An 18,512-nucleotide genomic window follows, 5' to 3' on the forward strand; every position below is an offset into this window, starting at 1 on the left:
TTCTTGTCTTTTTGCCATTTCTTGGGCCATTCCTGCAGCACATGGAGGTTCCCAGGCTAGGGGTCCAATCGGAGCTGTAGCTGCCGGCCTACACCAGAGCCACAGCAACACGGGATCCAAGCCGAGTCTGCGACCTACACCACAGCTCATGGCAACACCGGATCCTTAACCCACTGAGCAAGGGCAGGGATCGAACCCGCAACCTCATGGTTCCTAGTTGGATTCGTTAACCACTGCACCATGACGGGAACTCCTCTGACAGTTTTTTGACACTTATTCTTGCCACATAACTGAGATGGGACATGTCTCATGTTGTAAAGTTGCAGCTTTTATCTGGTCAGTTTAAAACTCATGATCATTGGACTTAAAAATCTCATGGAGTTCTCATTGTGGCTCAGCAGGTTAAGAACCCGATATAGTGTCCGGAAGGACACAGGTTCAATCCCTGGCCTCTCTCAGTGGGTTAGGGATCCAGCATTGCCACCAGCTGCATCATATGGCCATAAACTGGTGTGGCCATAAACATACATGCACACAGAGCATCAAAAAAACCAAAACAAAACAAAATCTCATGCCTGCAGTTAGAGAGCCTGCCTTTATTTTTTATTTTTATTTTATTTTATTGATTTTTTAGGGCCACACCCACGGTGTATGGAGGTTCCAAGGCTAGGGGTCTAATTGGAGCTACGCTTCCAGCCTACACCACAGCCAGAGCCGAAGCAACACCAGATTGAGCTGCATCTGCAACCTCCACCACAGATCATGGCAACGCCAGATCCTTAACCCACTGAGCGAGGCCAGGAATCGAACCTGCAACCTCATGGTTCCTAGTCAGACTCATTTCCACTGTGCCACAACAGGAACTCCTGAGAGCTTGCCTTTAGAGCCTCCTGTGTCATCATTCTCCCTTTCCGTCTTCCTTTACATACACTTATATATTTAGTTTACTAATTCAAGATACCTGAAGAGTGTCTGACCTAGATAATTTCTCTTACACAAAGGCAGAATGGCCATAAATTCCCTAAGTTCACCTAGAAAAGACTTTACTTTTTTCTCTTGTCATGCCCTTTAAGGAAGACAGGAAAGTCTCTAGTTCTGGTGCCAGGAAAGAGAGAGTTATGTTATTGTTTTCCCAGACTAGGGCTCAGAATATATCTCCCCGTTAAAAAAAATGTTAATAGGTCATGGCTAGTTTACCTGAAATATCATCTTTTAGGTATGTTACATGGAAAGCAGCTTTTTGTGGGCTTATAGAAGCCTCTAACAGAATAGTATTTCTTTAGGAAATGACTTTCAATTTCCACATTCCCATATAGCTTTTAAGACAAAATCTAAGCAAAAGTTATGGCAAGCATGAAATTCAAATTTTTCCCAACAAGCATAATATTATAATAGCAACATGGCTAAGCGAATATAATCACCTTCTCTGAATATACATATGAACAGACCTAAGTGTCTTTATATATTGGAGATCAAATGCTATTTCACACACCTGTTGTCTTCCTCCACATTTATCCTGGATAATAGTCCTGATAATAGCACCAGTAAAGACGTAAGATCTGAAAAATGAACTGGCGACATTGCAAAGGCCAATGGCTATTAAATCCTGTAAAGAAATGGCAAATACGTTAGGCCCACTCTTTGTTGAAGACAGCTGATGTGAGATTTAGATGTGAACTAAAGGTAGATTGTAACTTCTTGCGTATGAAGATAGGGTTGTTTACATGGCTTTAAGTAACGCTGAAATATGACTAGAAAGAACTGAAGGATGGCAAATTTGATTTCTTCATTTTAGCTAGAGACCATAAAGAAAGCAGGGCCTCGAAGTGAGACAAGGAGACTTTTGCCTTATTATTCTCTTTCACTTGATCTCCAGGACTTAGGATGACGAAGGGGAAAGCAGTAGTTTTTCTCACTTCCTTCTATACTCTCCTAAAGTCAAAATGGGATGCTTCTTGCTTCCACATTTCCTATTTGATTTCTAGAGAAAGCACCAAACTCAGAATGGTGGGAGTTTTTTTGTTTTGTTTTGTTTAATGACAAAGACTATTTCTGGGAAACCAGCTTAATTATTAGTCTAGTTTTGATATTCCATTGCATTTCTTCTTGCAGCTCAGTGTGTGACTGACTTCTAAGATGTTGGTGGAAAGGAAGATAAAAGGAGAGGAGAGGAGCCCTGCTAGCTTAACAATATGATGCCATATGTGATCTCCTTGCCTGCCTTCACCCTGTCTGTGCCAGGGGTAACAACATTCACGTCAATACAAGTGGCTTCAGAGTTAAGTGTGCCACACTTCACTTCTCAAATATCCTGTGGTAGTCATAGTTCAAATTACGGTCCAAGTGACTCTCTGGTTACAGAAGGGTCTGGTCTTCATGTTAGCAGGAGGCTCAGATTAGAGAACAAAGATTAAAGGGTCAGAGAAAGTAATAGAAAGGCCTGTCCTCTCACCTGGTTGGAATTGACTTCGTAGTTATGGAAACTGGCAATTTTCTTGCCCAGAAATACGAGCAGAGAGGCGCTCACTAAAGCTAAGGAGAATGCTTCTAAAAGAACTTCAGTAAGAATGCTAAAATCTGGCGTTTCAGGAAACAAGAAGCTGGAATAAAATGGTGGGATTATTTGTAGATAGCAGGAATCATTTATCAACACCTCCCTGACTCCATCCTTATACCTTATCACCCGTATCAAAAGGCCTGACCTTTTAAAGTTATCATCATTATTTTTTTTCTTTTTAGAGCCTGTGGCATATGGAATTTTCCAGGCTAAGGGTCAAATCAGAGCTGTAGCTGCCAGCCTACACCATAGCTACAGCAACACAGGATCTGAACCACATCTGTGACCTACGCAGCTTGCAGCAATGCTGGATCCTTAACCCACTGAGCGAGGCTGAGGATAGAACCTACATCCTCATGGATACTAGTCAGATTTTTTTTTTTTAGGGGACTCACCTGCAGCATATGGGGGGTTCCCAGGCTAGGGGTTGAATCAGAGCTACAGCTGCCATCCTACACCATGGCCACAGCAACGATGGATCCGAGCCACACCTACACCAGAGCCAGATCCTTAACCCACTGAGCAAGGCCAGGGATCAAACCTGCGTCCTCATGGATGCTAGTCAGAATTGTTTCCGCTGAGCCACAATGAAAACTCCACTAGTCAGGTTCTTAACCCACTGAGCCACAATGGAAACTCTTTAATTTCTATTTCTGATGGTTTATTTATTATTTATTGTTGCTTTTTAGGATATTAACAGATGATATGTTAATATCCCTTAATTAACAGATGATATTAACAGATGATATGTTAATATCCCTTAATTGGGGATATTCTCTCTCTCTCTCTCTCTTTTTTTTTTTTTTTTTGCCATACCGAAGCATATAGAAGTTCCCAGGCCAGGGATCAAATCCAAGTCACAGGTGTGACCTACGCCACAGCTGTGGCAATGCTGTATCCTGAACCCACTGCGCTAGGCGGGGGGTTGAACTCATGCTGCCACAGAGACAACACTGGATCCTGAACCCGCTGTGCCACAGTGGGAATGCCTTTAAAAAAAAGTTTTTTTTTTTTTTTTGGCTGTGCCCACAGCATGCAGAAGTTCTGGGCCAGGATTGAACCTGAGCCACAGCAGTGACAATGCCAGATCCTTAACCACTAGGCCACCATGGGACTCCCTTAATGGTGATATTCTAATTCTATAATTCCTTCTCCTTTTATTGGCTGTAATGTTTTTATAAAGTGAAATGTATTGTTATGGGCTATTTGGATACCCCAAAGAGAAGTTCTTATAAGAAAGGCATGGTAGATCCTTGATTTGTTCCTCTTAGTTAACAATTTTCAAAATAACACGTTGGTTCTGTAGCGTTTTCCAAGGGTGAGAACATGAGTTTATTCTTTCAAAATTTTTATATATCCATGGACTTAAGCATATTTTATCTTTGGCCTGTAAGAGCCTCAAAGCGATATATAGGTTCAGAGCAACCTTTATGAAAATTCCTTTGGAGCTTTTTGTAGAAATGGAAAAGCTGATTCTAAAATTCATAGGGAATTTCATGGGACCCTGAATAGCGCCCCCCCAACCCCCCAAAGAAGAATAAACGTCTCCATTTTAAAACTTAACTATAAATTTATAGTAATTAAGACTGGCATAAGGATAGACATACAGATCAATGGAAGAGGATTGTGAGCTCAGAAATCAACCCAAACATTTATGGTTGATTGATCTTTAACTGCAGCCCAGAAAGACCACGGCAGCCAGAATAGTCTCTTCACCAAATGATGCTGGGACACCTGGATATTCACATACAAAAGAATGAAGTCTGACCCCTATCTTACAACATATCCAACAATGAAGTCAAAATGGATCAAAGATCTAAATGTAAGACCAAAAACTATAAAACTCTTAGGAGAAAACATAGGGATAAATCTTCATGACCTTGAGTTAGGAAATAGTTTCTTAGATATAACACCCAAAGGACAAATGACAAAAGAAAAAAATAAGTTGGATTTCAACAAAATTAAAAATCTTTGTGATTTACCAAGAAAGTGAAAAGACAACTGACATAATGTGAGAAAATACTTGCAAATCATATATCTGGTAAGGGTCTGGTGTCCAGAATATATAAAGAACTACAATTCAACAACAAAAAAGAGAAATAACCCAGATAAAAATAGTCAAAAGACTTGAATAGACATTTTCTCCAAAAAAAGATACACAAAGGACCAGTAAGCACATGAAATGATACTTAGTATCAATTCTTAGGGAAATGCAAATCAAATCTGGTGTAGGCTGGTGGCTACAGCTCCGATTCAACCCCTAGCCTGGGAACCTCCATATGCCATGGGTGAGGCCCTAAGGAAAAAAAAAAAGGCGTGGATATACTCCATCACTGATTTACCTCTGAAATTTTGTGTAAAATGCAGATTCAGTAAAATGAATAATATAGTAACTACATTTGGGAAAATAATTTTTTAAAATTTGTGATGTATTTTTAATCTTTATCAAAATTTATTAGTTCATGCATTTCAAATTTCATATTCCTTAAAGTAGGAAGCATCATTTTCAGAACCTCAAAGTGCTGTCTCCTCCTATCTTCCCATTTCTTATCATTATTTATTTTTGAGTATCTTTTCCTTCACCATCAACTATATCTAATTCCTTATGTGTAATATACTTCTCATTTACAAGCACCAGGTAATGAGCTAGAATAGAAATATAACTAGAGGCTCAAAGGCAGATATTTAATGTTTTGTTAAATTCCCTCTTTTTGTCCTTTTAAGACGTTAGGTAAGAATGTGGTGTCCCAAAGAGGTATAGAGTTGATCAAATTTATTGCCAAAATCAATATGAGTAAACCTTAAATATTTAATATGATAATAACACAAATGACTGTTTTTTTCCTTCCTGCGCTTCTCTGTAACATTCAGTTATTTGTTAACAGTTTAGTTAAAAGGGGGCATGGAGGAGTTCTCTTGTGCAGTGGGTTAAAGATCCAGCATTGTCACTGCAGCAGCTCGAGTCACTGCTGTGGCACAGGTTTGATCCCTGGCTTGCTGTGGGGCAACATGGACAGAACAAACCTAAATTGTTCAGTTTTTTTAGTCCCTAGTAAGTTGACCGTATGGTTTTTAAGTTATTAATAACAGGAGCATATTGAGTAAATATAACAGGGAGGTTATAAAAGATTTTGGAATTAAATAGAAATGGATTCTAATAGCTCTGACACTGACCAGCTGTGTGATCTTGGATAAACAATTTAAGCTTGGTAAGCCTTAGTTTCCTCCATCATGAAAGGAAGATAATATCCACCTTATAGTATTACTGTGAGGAACAAATGAAATAAAGTAATTATGGAAAGTATTAATCCCACTGTTGCCCTTGTCATTTTTTTTTTGAGGGCAAAGACCAAGTCTTGTTTACCACTGCATGTCCTGGTACCTAGTTTGTCTGTGCATATTAAAAAAAAAAAATTGGGGGAGTTCCCGTCGTGGCGCAGTGGTTAACGAATTCGACTAGGAACCATGAGGTTGCGGGTTCGGTCCCTGCCCTTGCTCAGTGGGTTAACGATCCGGCGTTGCTGTGAGCTGTGGTGTAGGTTGCAGACGCGGCTTGGATCCCGCGTTGCTGTGGCTCTGGCGTAGGCCGGTGGCTACAGCTCCGATGAGACCCCTAGCCTGGGAACCTCCATATGCCGTGGGAGCAGCCCAAGAAATAACAAAAAGACAAAAAAAAAAAAAAAAAAATTGGGGAGTTCCCATTGTGGCTCAGTGGTAGCGAACCCAACTAGTATCCATGAACACGTGGGTTCCATCCCTGGCCTCGCTCAGTGGGTTAAGGATCTGGCATTTCCATGAGCTGTGGTGTAGGTTGCAAATGTGGCTTGGACCTGGAGCTGCTGCGGCTGTGGTGTAGACTGGTAGCTACAGCTCCGATCTGAGCCCTGGCTTGGGAACTTCCATATGCCATGGGTGTGACCCCCCTCCAAAAAAAAGACCAAAAAACATTGAACAGAATCTCAAATGTATTTAATTATCATTAGATTTTGCTGAGAACTGGTGTGATGTGGTTGCATCAACGTAGCCTCTGTTTTGTTATGCCAGGGGTTAGCCAGTGTCACTGACTCTTTGCAATATTCCCTATTGAAGAGCATGTGGAAATGAACAATGCTCTTCCAAACCCTGCTCACGAGAGCCAGGAAACTGTGGTAGATTGTCTTTCTCTTGTCCCATCCCTGAGAGCTGATCAGACAGGTATGGAGGATGAGAAGGCTCATAATGTACTGTTAGGAAACTGCAGGTATTCAGTGCATCCAGCTGTCCCCTTGGGTAAAGGGACTGGCTCAACCGGGGGAAGAGAGTCAGAGGCTGACCAGAGAAGAAACAAGAGGTTGTCTTAGGCCTTGTCCTTTAGAACCTCAGTGTTCTGAAATGGGAGTTCCTGTCATGGCACAGCAGAAACGAATCTGACTAGGAACGATGAGCTTGTGGGTTCAATCCCTGGCCTCACTCAGTGGGTTAAGGATCCGGCATTGTTGTGAGCTGTGTAGTAGGTCACAGACAGGACTTGGATCCCATGTTGCTGTGGCTGTGGTGTAGGCCGGCAGCTGAAGCTCCGATTCGACTCCTAGCCTGGGAACCTCCATATGCCACAGGAGTGGCCCTATAAAGCGAAAAAAAAAAAAAAAAAAAAAAAAAAGAACCTGTTTTCTGAAATGAATTTGAGCCCATGACCCAAATTTGACTGTGGCCAGAGACTGTTAGTAGAGAATATTGTAAAAATGAATGAATGAATAATAAAATTATTAATTTATTTTAATTAAGTAGAGTCAGGAGACTAGAAGGGGGAGCTCTCACGCCTGTGACCATTGCAGAGCCCAAGAGGAGGAAGGCTCCTCTTTCCTGGCAAAGGGCTCAGCCAATGAAAAGCCAGGGACTCTTTGTCTACTACAGCTACTCCTCTCCCCAGTTTCCTTTTTCCCACTATAGAAATTTCTTCTCTTGCATGTGGCTCACCATGGTTGCAGACCCCAAATTGCAATTCTCTGCTGATCCCAAATAAACTCATCTTTGCTGGAGAAATAACTGGCCCTCTATCTGTTTTGGTCAACAATATCAATCAGGCTACGTAGTAAGAGGCTAAGAGAAGGTAACAGAACAGAGGAAAAGTAGTCTTGAAACATGGAATTACCAACCTATAAGGCATCATATCAATGAGCATCTTGCTGTTTTCTGTGGCCATGTTTATCTTGTTTGCAATTGCAGTGAAGCCAAGAATCTGTAGGGGTTTAAAAAGAAAAGGCATGTGATCATCTAAATATTATGTATTTCTCCCAAGAGCAGAGGTGCCCACAGCCTCTGGCAGGACAGGGAGTGCAATATGTGGCAGAAGGTTGGATAAAGAGGTAGGGCCAGTTCAGTAGAGCAAGAAAGATGGAAGCCCTCCCAGACTCTTTTTGGTTCCCTAGGGTCTTTTTAGCACTGTAACCAGAATGAAAAGCAACTTCAGGCTTGGTCTCTGACACAGCAATGGGAACGAAATAGATGCCCCAGACTTCTCTTTCCTCACCAACTTTAAACATCTGGACCAAATATAAACATGATTTCTTATAACAGCAGTACCAAGGCCTCAGTTTTAAAATGTAGGTACATTCTCCCAATCTAAATAAACCCTTTGGGGGACTGAGGAGGTATATGGATCTTTACGAAGGTAAGGGACGAGAAGTGTGGCAAGTGGCCAAGAAACTATGATTTCCAGTATAAAGGTTACACTTGCTCATAAATGAAAATAGAGAAAATATGAAATGTTAAAAAGCAGAAATAAATCACCTGAAGACAACTACTATTCTTGCTTTTTGGTGTCGGTTATACAGCTTAAACCCAAAAAACAAAACAGTAGCACTAACAGAAACAGAGTAGAAAAGTGATCAGTTACCAAGGACTGAAGGGTGGAGAGTTGAAAAAAGTTAGTAAAACAGTGCAAGCTTTCAGCTATCAGATGAATAAGATCTGAGGGGGCTAACGTAAAACACGGTGACTATAATTGATAACATTGTATTATATCCTTAAAATTTGCTAAGAGAGAGTAGAACTTACATGTTCTCATCGAAAAAAAAGATAAATACATGAGATGGTGGATGTGCTAATTAACTAGATGGGAGAAATCCTTTCACAATATATATATACATCAAATCAACATGATGTACATTTTAAACATCTTACAATTTTGGAGTTCCCATTGTGGCTCAGTGGTTAACAAATCCGACTAAGAACCATGAGGTTTCGGGTTCAATCCTTGGCCTTGCTCAGTGGGTTAGGGATCTGGCGTTGCCATGAGCTGTGGTGTAGGTTGCAGACGCGGCTCTGATCCCACATGGCTGTGGCTCTGGCGTAGGCAGGAGGCTACAGCTCCGATGAGACCCCCAGCCTGGGAACCTCCATATGCCGCTGGTGTGGCCCTAGAAAAGGCAAAAAGACAAAAAAAAAAAAATTCTTACAATTTCATATCTGAATAAAGCTGAAATTTAAAAAAAGGCAGAGTGCACTGATGGCTGATGGCTGTGTCACTGGTGCCATCTGCTGGTGACTCCAAAGCCTCAGCTTCCTAAGATGCCAGAGCTGGATTTGGGCCCCTGACTCCATCCCCCAAACTCCACATGCACCTTGTCCCCTGGGTCCTAGGGCCCCTCTATTTGTGTACAGTATTTTGGAAGGTCTTTTGTAGAAGCAGCCTTTCAGCTCTGGCCTTGATGAATTGATAGCTTTTTAACAACTCCAAGGAAGAAAGGACATGTCTGCTCCACCAGAAGCAGACAAGAGTTATGAGACAGAGCTTGGTCTCAGTTTCATTCAGAGCAACTACAACACACCTTCAATCCTGAAGAGTATGGACCTAGATTAGTCAGCATAGAATAGGTTATCCTGTGGCAACATACAAACCATGAGAGCGTTACTTACTTATATTTCTTTTTAGGGCTGCACCTTTGGCATATGTTAGTTCCCAGGGCAGGGGTCGAATTGGAGCTGCAGCTGCTGGCCTTTGCCACAGCCACACCAACACCAGATCTGAGCTGCAGCTGCTGGCCTTTGCCACAGCCACACCAACACCAGATCTGAGCTGCATCTGTGACCTTCACTGCAACTTGCAGCAATGTTGGATCCTTGACCCACTGAGCAGACCCAGGGATTGAACCCACCTCTTTGTGGATACCATGTTGGGTTCTTAATCTGCTGAGCCACGATGGGAACTCCCACAGAACACTTTTTTTTTTTTTTTTTTTTTTTTTATTAAATTTTATTTTCCCACTGTACAGCAAGGGGGTCAGGTTATCCTTACATGTATACATTACAATTACAGTTTTTCCCCCACCATTTCTTCTGTTGCAACATGAGTATCTAGACATAGTTCTCAATGCTATTCAGCGGGATCTCCTTGTAAATCTATTCTACGTTGTGACTGATAAGCCCAAGCTCCCGATCCCTCCCACTCCCTCCCCCTCCCATCAGGCAACCACAAGTCTCTTCTCCAAGTCCATGATTGATTTTCTTTTCTGAGGAGATGTTCATTTGTGCTGGATATTAGATTCCAGTTATAAGTGATGTCATATGGTATTTGTCTTTGTCTTTCTGGCTCATTTCACTCAGTATGAGATTCTCTAGTTCCATCCATGTTGCTGCAAATGGCATGATGTCATCCTTTTTAATGGCTGAGTAGTATTCCATCGTGTATATATACCACATCTTCCGAATCCAATCCTCTGTCGATGGACATTTGGATTGTTTCCATGTCCTGGCTATTGTGAATAGTGCTGCAATGAACATGCGGGTGCATGTGTCTCTTTTAAGTAGAGCTTTGTCCGGATAGATGCCCAAGAGTGGGATTGCAGGGTCATATGGAAGTTCTATGTATAGATTTCTAAGGTATCTCCAAACTGTTCTCCATAGTGGCTGTACCAGTTTACATTCCCACCAACAGTGCAGGAGGGTTCCCTTTTCTCCACAGCCCCTCCAGCACTTGTTATTTGTGGATTTATTAATGATGGCCATTCTGACTGGTGTGAGGTGGTATCTCATGGTAGTTTTGATTTGCATTTCTCTTATAATCAGCGATGTTGAGCATTTTTTCATGTGTTTGTTGGCCATCTGTATATCTTCTTTGGAGAAATGTCTATTCAGGTCTTTTGCCCATTTTTCCATTGATTGATTGGTTTTTTTGCTGTTGAGTTGTATAAGTTGCTTGTATATTCTAGAGATTAAGCCCTTGTCAGTTGCATCATTTGAAACTATTTTCTCCCATTCTGTAAGTTGTCTTTTTGTTTTCTTTTGGGTTTCCTTTGCTGTGCAAAAGCTTTTCAGTTTGATGAGGTCCCATGGGTTTATTTTTGCTCTAGTTTCTATTGCTTTGGGAGACTGACCTGAGAAAATATTCATGATGTTGATGTCAGAGAGTGTTTTGCCTATGTTTTCTTCTAGGAGTTTGATGGTGTCCTGTCGTATATTTAAGTCTTTCAGCCATTTGGAGTTTATTTTTGTGCATGGTGTGAGGGTGTGTTCTAGTTTCATTGCTTTGCATACAGCTGTCCAGGTTTCCCAGCAATGCTTGCTGAATAGACTTTCTTTTTCCCATTTTATGTTCTTGCCTCCCTTGTCAAAGATTAATTGACCATAGGTGTCAGGCTTTATTTCTGCATTCTCTATTCTGTTCCATTGGTCTGTCTGTCTGTTTTGATACCAGTACCACACTGTTTTGATGACTGTGGCTTTGTAGTATTTCTTGAAGTCTGGGAGAGTTATGCCTCCTGCTTGGTTTTTGTTTCTCAGGATTGCTTTGGCGATTCTGGGTCTTTTGTTGTTCCATATAAATGTTTGGATTGTTTGTTCTAGTTCTGTGAAAAATGTCATGGGTAATTTGATAGGGATTGCATTGAATCTGTAGATTGCTTTGGGTAGGATGGCCATTTTCACAATATTGATTTTTCCAATCCAGGAACATGGAATATCTTTCCATTTCTTTACATCTTCTTTGATTTCTTTGATTAAGGTTTTATAGTTCTCGGCATATAGGTCCTTTACCTCTTTGGTCAGGTGTATTCCGAGGTATTTGATTTTGTGAGGTACAATTTTAAAAGGTATCGTATTTTTGTATTCCTTTTCTAATGCTTCATTGCTGGTATACAGAAATGCAACTGACTTCTGAATGTTAATCTTATATCCTGCCACTTTGCTGAATTTATTAATCAGTTCAAGGAGTTTTGGGGTTGAGTCCTTAGGGTTTTCTAGTATAGAATCATGTCATCTGCATACAGTGACAGTTTGATCTCTTCTCTTCCTATATGGATGCCTTTGATTTCTTTTGTTTGTCTAATTGCTGTGGCTAAGACTTCCAAAACTATGTTGAAGAGCAGTGGTGAGAGTGGGCATCCCTGTCTTGTTCCAGATTTGAGTGAGAAGGCTTTCAGTTTTTCCCCATTGAGGATTATATTTGCTGTGGGTTTATCATAAATGGCTTTGATTATATTCAGGAATGTTCCTCTATACCCACTTTGGCGAGGGTCTTGATCATGAATGGATGTTGAACTTTGTCAAATGCTTTTTCTGCATCTATTGAGATGATCATATGATTTTTGACCTTTTTTTTGTTAATGTGGTGTATGATGTTGATTGATTTGCGTATGTTGAACCATCCTTGTGAACCCCACAGAACACTTTTTAAAGGGAAAACAATTCTCATGGACACCCAAAGATTCAGTGATCCTGGTAAAAAGAAATGCTGACTTTTAAAAACCTGAGCTTTATTTATGGAAATTATTTATTTTTTTGGCTATGGTTTGATCCCTGGCCCAGGAACTTCTACATGCCATGGGTGAGGCCAAAAAAATATATAAATATATAAAATAAATAAAAAATAAAAATAGGAGTTCTGTGGCACAGTGGGTTAAGGATTAGGCATTGTCATTGCACCAGCTTGGGTTGCTACTGTGGCACAGGTTCGATCCCTGGCCTGGTAACTTCCACATGCTACAGGTGAGGCCAAAAAATAAATAAAATAAAATAAAAATGAAACCTATACATGAAGGAATACAGAATTTCACCAACACTGAGCATAGGCCTGTTATATATCTGAAAGAAAAAAAGTGTAAAGTACAAAAGTTTCAATTGTAATTGACTTAGGATAGTGCTGTTAAAGGAATTTCTTTACCTTTTTTTTCTCAGAGTTTTTCAAAATTGCTGGAATGAGCTTGTATTACTTTCATAAGGGAAAAAAAAACTATTTTTCTAGTATGAAAAAGAGGCAGTAGGAGTTCCCGTTGTGGCTCAGTGGTTAACGAATCCAACTAGGAACCATGAGGTTGTGGGTTCGATCCCTGGCTTTGCTCAGTGGGTTAAGGATCTGACGTTGCCATGAGCTGTGGTGTAAGTCATAGATGGGCTCAGATCTGGCGTTGCTGTGACTGTGGTGTAGGCCGGCAGCTACAGCTCCAATTAGACCCCTAGCCTGGGAACCTCCATATGCCGCGGGTACGGCCCTAAAAAGACAAAAGACAAAAGACCAAAAAAAAAAAAAAAAAAAAAAAAAAAAGAGAAAGAGAGAGAGAGGCAAAAGAAGCAATAGACAAAAGTCTTTTGAAAAATAAGCATGTTTTACAAATATAAGCTAGCATTTAAAATTAAAATATGTATTCAGCTTTGTCACAATTCAACATATGTTTTAAAAATATTATTATTTTTACAATTCTCCTATGAACCTTTCCCTTCCTAGTTTACTTGCTATTTAATTTTTTTTTAAAGTCAGTACTTTAGATTATTTGAACTATGAGTCTGAAGTATCAAAACACCTACCAGAAAAATTTCCATGGGAAATTCGATGGGGTACTGATTGAAGGAAATTCTTATACACTTGTTGATTCTCATGGCAACAACAGAAGTTAGAAATAGTAGGATGCTGGTGGAATTAGCTTTTGGGAGATCTAGACAGTAGTTAATTATGTTCTGAAAGAAAACAAAATCACAAAAGCTTAGAAAGGGATGTAACAATTGCCTAAATCTAGAAAAATGACACTCTTTCTAAATTAGTTCAAAAAGAAATCCCTAGGCAGTAGTGCTGGGCACAGAGATCTTTATGAGCATTATTAGAACAGTGAGAGAAAATAGGTGGATATATATTTTTTTTTAGGTTGAAAAGAATATATTAAAAGACCGTAATGTCCAGTAAGAAGAGACTATACTTTATATGTTTCAGTGTTCAGAATTCAGGACCCAGGAATTCTGTTTATTGGCCTATTCTTTATCAATTTTCCCAGACCATATAAGTTTAGCTTGGCTCCTATGTTCTTGCATTCAGGGACCACTGTGCATTTCATATTCTTTAGATGTTCTACAATGCATGACTTTTACAAGGCAAGCAATGGGAAGAGTCATGATACGGTATCTTAAAGACCAAATTTTAACATCAATCATGTTAGTTTATTTTTTAGTTTTGGTTTATGTATTTATTTACTTATTTTTTAGGGCCGCACTGGAGGCATATGGAAGTTCCCAGGCTAGGGGTCAAATTGGAGGTGTAGCCCCCAGCCTACAACACAGCCACAGCAACTCCAGGTCCGAGCCTTGTCTGAGACCTACACTACAACTCACGGCAACGCTGGATCCTTAACCCACTGGGCGAGGCCAGGGATGGAACCTACGTCCTCATGAATACTAGTCAGGTTCATTACTGACAAGCCGCAGTGAGAACCCCCTAATCACGTTAGTGTAAAAGGCTGGGGGTGAGATGGCTAATGCAACTGAGAACATGGTCCAGCTTGCACCTGCAATTAATCAAGACTGTAAATCTAGAAGATATGAAATGATTTCTCAGACCCTTTTGACCCAGCTGCCGATGCAGGAGTCTCTGCACTCGGGTCCACTTCATTTTGGAGGCAAGGGGAGGGGCATTTGTAACTCTGGGTGAGGACAGAAACTACTCACATAGAAGAAGGAGATGGGACCAGAGTGGAAGCTAATCATAATCCCAAAGATGCATGTCAACTGGGACAGCATGATGTGCAGCGCCGTGGCAGCCAGGTAAGCACTGATTGCAGCCTCCGGAAGGTAAGTGACAATGAAGCCGAAACCGAACAGGCCCATTGATAGCTGTAGGGGGGTTCAGGTGGAAAAGAAGACCAGAGTGAAGATGAATGTCATCAAACCAGCAATGGCACCAATTAGGCACTCTCCAGAGGGATTCCAAGAAAAAAGTTTAGTTAGGCCAGTTGGGAAACTCTTGTTTCTCTTTCCCTGATCAACGAAATTGATAAGGTAGGTCTTTGGTGTTGATTTAGAGGCTCCCTACAGACATGAGACCATACTTCTTTCTTTCTTCACAAGTACATGCGCTGACCTAGAATCTACCAACTTTGTGGATGTGGCCTTATGGTGACAAAGTGATCAGAACAAGACTTAGTCTTTTCAAAGGTCCTTTCACAGAAGCTCTGATAGCTCTCCCTCTCTCTCTCTCTCTTTTTTTTTTTTTTTTTGTCTTTGGTCTTTTTAGGACCTCACCCGAGGCATACGGAGGTTCCCAGCTGTAGACGCCGGCCTACGCCAGAGCCACAGCAATGCGGGATCCGAGCCGAGTCTGCAACCTACACCACAGCTCGTGGCAACGCCGGATCCTTAACTCACCGAGCAAGGCCAGGGATCAAACCTGCAACCTCATGGTTCCTAGTCTGATTCATTAACTACTGAGCCACGATGGGAACTCCTCTGATAGCTCTCTTTGTGCAATGTTAATGTCCCTGCAAGGAATGCAGCTTTTCGCAAAGGAAAAACATGAAAGCAACCTGGATTCCAGCTTAAACTTTTTGGCCTTTGACACGTTTTTTTACGAAGAATGATTAAACTGAATTTATGTCTTCAAGACTATATCTTTACATGTACATATGTGTAAATACTATGTAAATATATATATATATGTATATATATATATACATATATATACATACATTTTGTCTTTTATGGCTGTACATATGGCATATGGAAGTTTCCAGGTTAGGGGTCAAATTGAAGCTGCAGCTGCTGGTCTATGCCACAGCCACAGCAACACCAGATCTGAGTTTCATCTGCAACCTATGCGGCAGCTTGCAGCAATGCTAGATCCTTAACCCACTAAGCAAGGTCAGGGACTGAACCCCCTTCCTCACAGACACTATGTCAGGTGCTTAACCTGCTGAGCCACAATGGGAACTCCTGTAAATATATTTTTTAATGTTATGTAATAAACAAGCAAAGGATCTAAAAGGATAGCCACCAAACAACTAACAGAAATTATCTTTGGGGAATGGGATTAAAGATTTGGGGCAAGATTTTATAATTTATCTGCTTTTTTATTATTTGAGATTTTCCCCATATATACATTCCTCTTTTATAATAGAAAACAATTAGAAAATTATGGATAGAGGGTGAGTCCCAATCTTCCGAGGGTGGGTTAAGAAAAATGACACAGCCCAAATGAAGAAGACGGGGAAAGAAAAACAAGAGCCTTGAAGCCTTCTATTGTCACTGCTTCATCTTCCACCATACTAGGAGTTATCAGAAGAACAAACTGGGAAGAATAAACCTATTAGCTTTAAAAGCTTTTTGTTTCCAAGCTTTCGGTTAGCTGGGCTCTCCATCTCCCTTATTCTCCTGTCATTACTGCCCAGTGTGCTCTTTCACTCAGGCCAACCCACTTCCTGGCTTTTGTGTGATTGGCTGATTTCTACTTCTGTGCTTTGCACAGACCTCCTTCTTTTTTGGCCATCTCCAGTAATCCATGTTTATCATCTCTCTTAGGAGCCCAATAAAACTTCCCTCCTCCAGGTGAAGAGAGCATGATCCCTAGGGACGGAGAACTTGGCTTCAAGGCTGGCTCTGCTGTTCACTGGCTGTGTGAGTTTGGACAAGTTTACTAAACTCTCTGAACCTCGGCTTCCTCATCTTTAAAATGAATAATACTCGGGAGTTCCCATCGTGGTGCAGTGGTTAACGAATCCGACGAGGAACCATGAGGTTGCGGGTTCGATCTCTGGCCTTGCTCAGTGGGTTAAGGATCCGGTGTTGCCGTGAGCTGTGGTGTAGGTCGCAGACGCGGCTTGGATCCCGCGTTGCTGTGGCTCTGGTGTAAGCCAGTGGCTACAGCTCCGATTAGACCCCTAGCCTGGGAACCTCCATATGCCGCAGGAGCAGCCCAAGAAATGGCAAAAAAAAAAAAAAAAAAAAAAAAAAAAGAATAATACTCAACATGCTGTGTTTTGTATGGATTATATTACATAATATATGTAAAAAAACCCACTTAGCCAAGTCTGAAAATAGCAACAGATGCAAATATATATCATTCATTCCTCATGCCATTCCTTCCTTCCACCTTGTAAACGGCAAATATCTATATCTGACCTTCGAACTCTTTCTTGCCCAGCTGTGATGTGCAATCAGAATCTGTGTTAACAGGAGTTCCTGTGGCCCAGCAGGGTTAAGAACCTGACATAGGGTCTGTGAGGATGTGAGTTCGATCCCTGGCCTTGCTCCCAGAGTTGCCCTGAGCTGCAGTGTAGATCATAGATGGGGCTCGGATGGAGTGTTGCCACGGCTGTGGTGTAGGCTGGAAGCTGCATCTCCAATTTGACCCCTAGCCCAGGAACTTCCACATGCCCCAGCTCACAGCAACACTGGATCCTTAACCCACTGAGCAAGGCCAGGGATCGAACCCGCATCCTCACGGACACTAGCCGGGTTTGTTAACCACTGAGCCACGACAGGAACTCCCCAGACTTATTTTTTTAATTTAAACTTTTTATTTTAAATAACTGCGGGCTGACATGCTGCTGTAAAACATGATACACAGAGATCTGGTGTGGCCAGTTTCCCCCTATGGTAACATCTCACACAACTATAGCACAATGCCATAACCAGGATTTTAACACTGATACAGCCTATGGCATATCAGACTTCCTGGGCTAGGGGTCAAATTGGAGCTGCAGCTGCTGGCCTACACCACAGCCACAGCAACACCAGATTGGAGCCGCTTCTGTGACCTATGCCGCAGATTACAGCAATGCTGGATACTTAATCTACTGAGTGAGACCAAGGATCGAACCTGCATCCTCATGGATACTAGTCAGGTTCTTAACTGGCTGAGCCACAACGGGAACTCCCAAAGTAATTTTTCATATTTTATACAGTTTTTATATTTTATAAGTCAATGATATCACTGTCCTTTAGCAGTGGGCCTGTCCTTGCAGGAAAAGGATTCCAGGTCTGACTCTAATCCTCACTAGCCAGAAATGCAACATGCAAGCCCATGACTGCTATTCTTGTTGAAACAATATTAAAAAAAATTTTTTTTAAACATGAAATCATGAGTAGAACTCTAGGTTATACTCTGTGGGATCCTTCTTTAGCCTCAGAGTAGAAGGGATTAATGAGAATGTTCAGTATCTCGTCCTAAACCACTGATAGTGGATTTCCGAGGAGGAGAAGCTTTGTCACCTAGGAGATGGCCTATCCACACATCCCAAAAGTTTTTGAAAAATAAATCCCCAAAGTTCCAGATATATCACAATGGATAACAGGAACAATTAAAGGAAGGGGTCCATTTGTAGCCCCTTTACTTACTTTCCTCTTCAGGGGTTCAGAGACTCGGGTCCTACCTGAATAATCCCAGTCAGAAAAGTTGTGGATGCCACCACACTCAGGGACCTGTTATATTTTGCAAAGAAGGAGATGTCAGAAAAGTCATCTTTGATGAAAGTTCCCAGTATGAGGCGGCCACTGTTGAATGGGTACATCCTCAGGACATTGATGGCCAGAGCACTCACAAGGAAGAAGGAACCTAGGAAAGAAAACGTTTAGGCAAAGGGTGAGGTTTTAAGTCCAGGGAAACTGACAGATACTGACCAAAGCAAGGTATGGTCTGATGTTTTACCCCTGATCTGACAAACTTGTCTTCTTTGAAAGTGGCCATTGAGAAGTAAGAAAGAGCAGGGCTCCACAAACTGTA

The 18,512-nt window shown here is 41.4% G+C and overlaps 1 protein-coding gene across 1 annotated transcript in view; it reads right to left on the bottom strand.

Moving 5' to 3' along the window:
- The window catches only part of SLC26A8 (solute carrier family 26 member 8), a 69,212-nt gene that overhangs the window by 25,094 nt on the left and 25,606 nt on the right, over positions 1-18,512 (bottom strand). The window contains exons 6-11 of the mRNA XM_003356617.4: positions 18,163-18,344; positions 14,465-14,629; positions 13,337-13,486; positions 7,693-7,775; positions 2,453-2,600; positions 1,493-1,606 (exon numbers count right to left, since the gene is read on the bottom strand). Coding sequence (XP_003356665.3) covers positions 1,493-1,606; positions 2,453-2,600; positions 7,693-7,775; positions 13,337-13,486; positions 14,465-14,629; positions 18,163-18,344 — 842 coding nt within the window. The remainder of the gene's footprint in view (positions 1-1,492; positions 1,607-2,452; positions 2,601-7,692; positions 7,776-13,336; positions 13,487-14,464; positions 14,630-18,162; positions 18,345-18,512) is intronic.

Source organism: Sus scrofa, chromosome 7, assembly GCF_000003025.6.
Source record: "Sus scrofa isolate TJ Tabasco breed Duroc chromosome 7, Sscrofa11.1, whole genome shotgun sequence".
NCBI lineage: Eukaryota > Metazoa > Chordata > Mammalia > Artiodactyla > Suidae > Sus > Sus scrofa.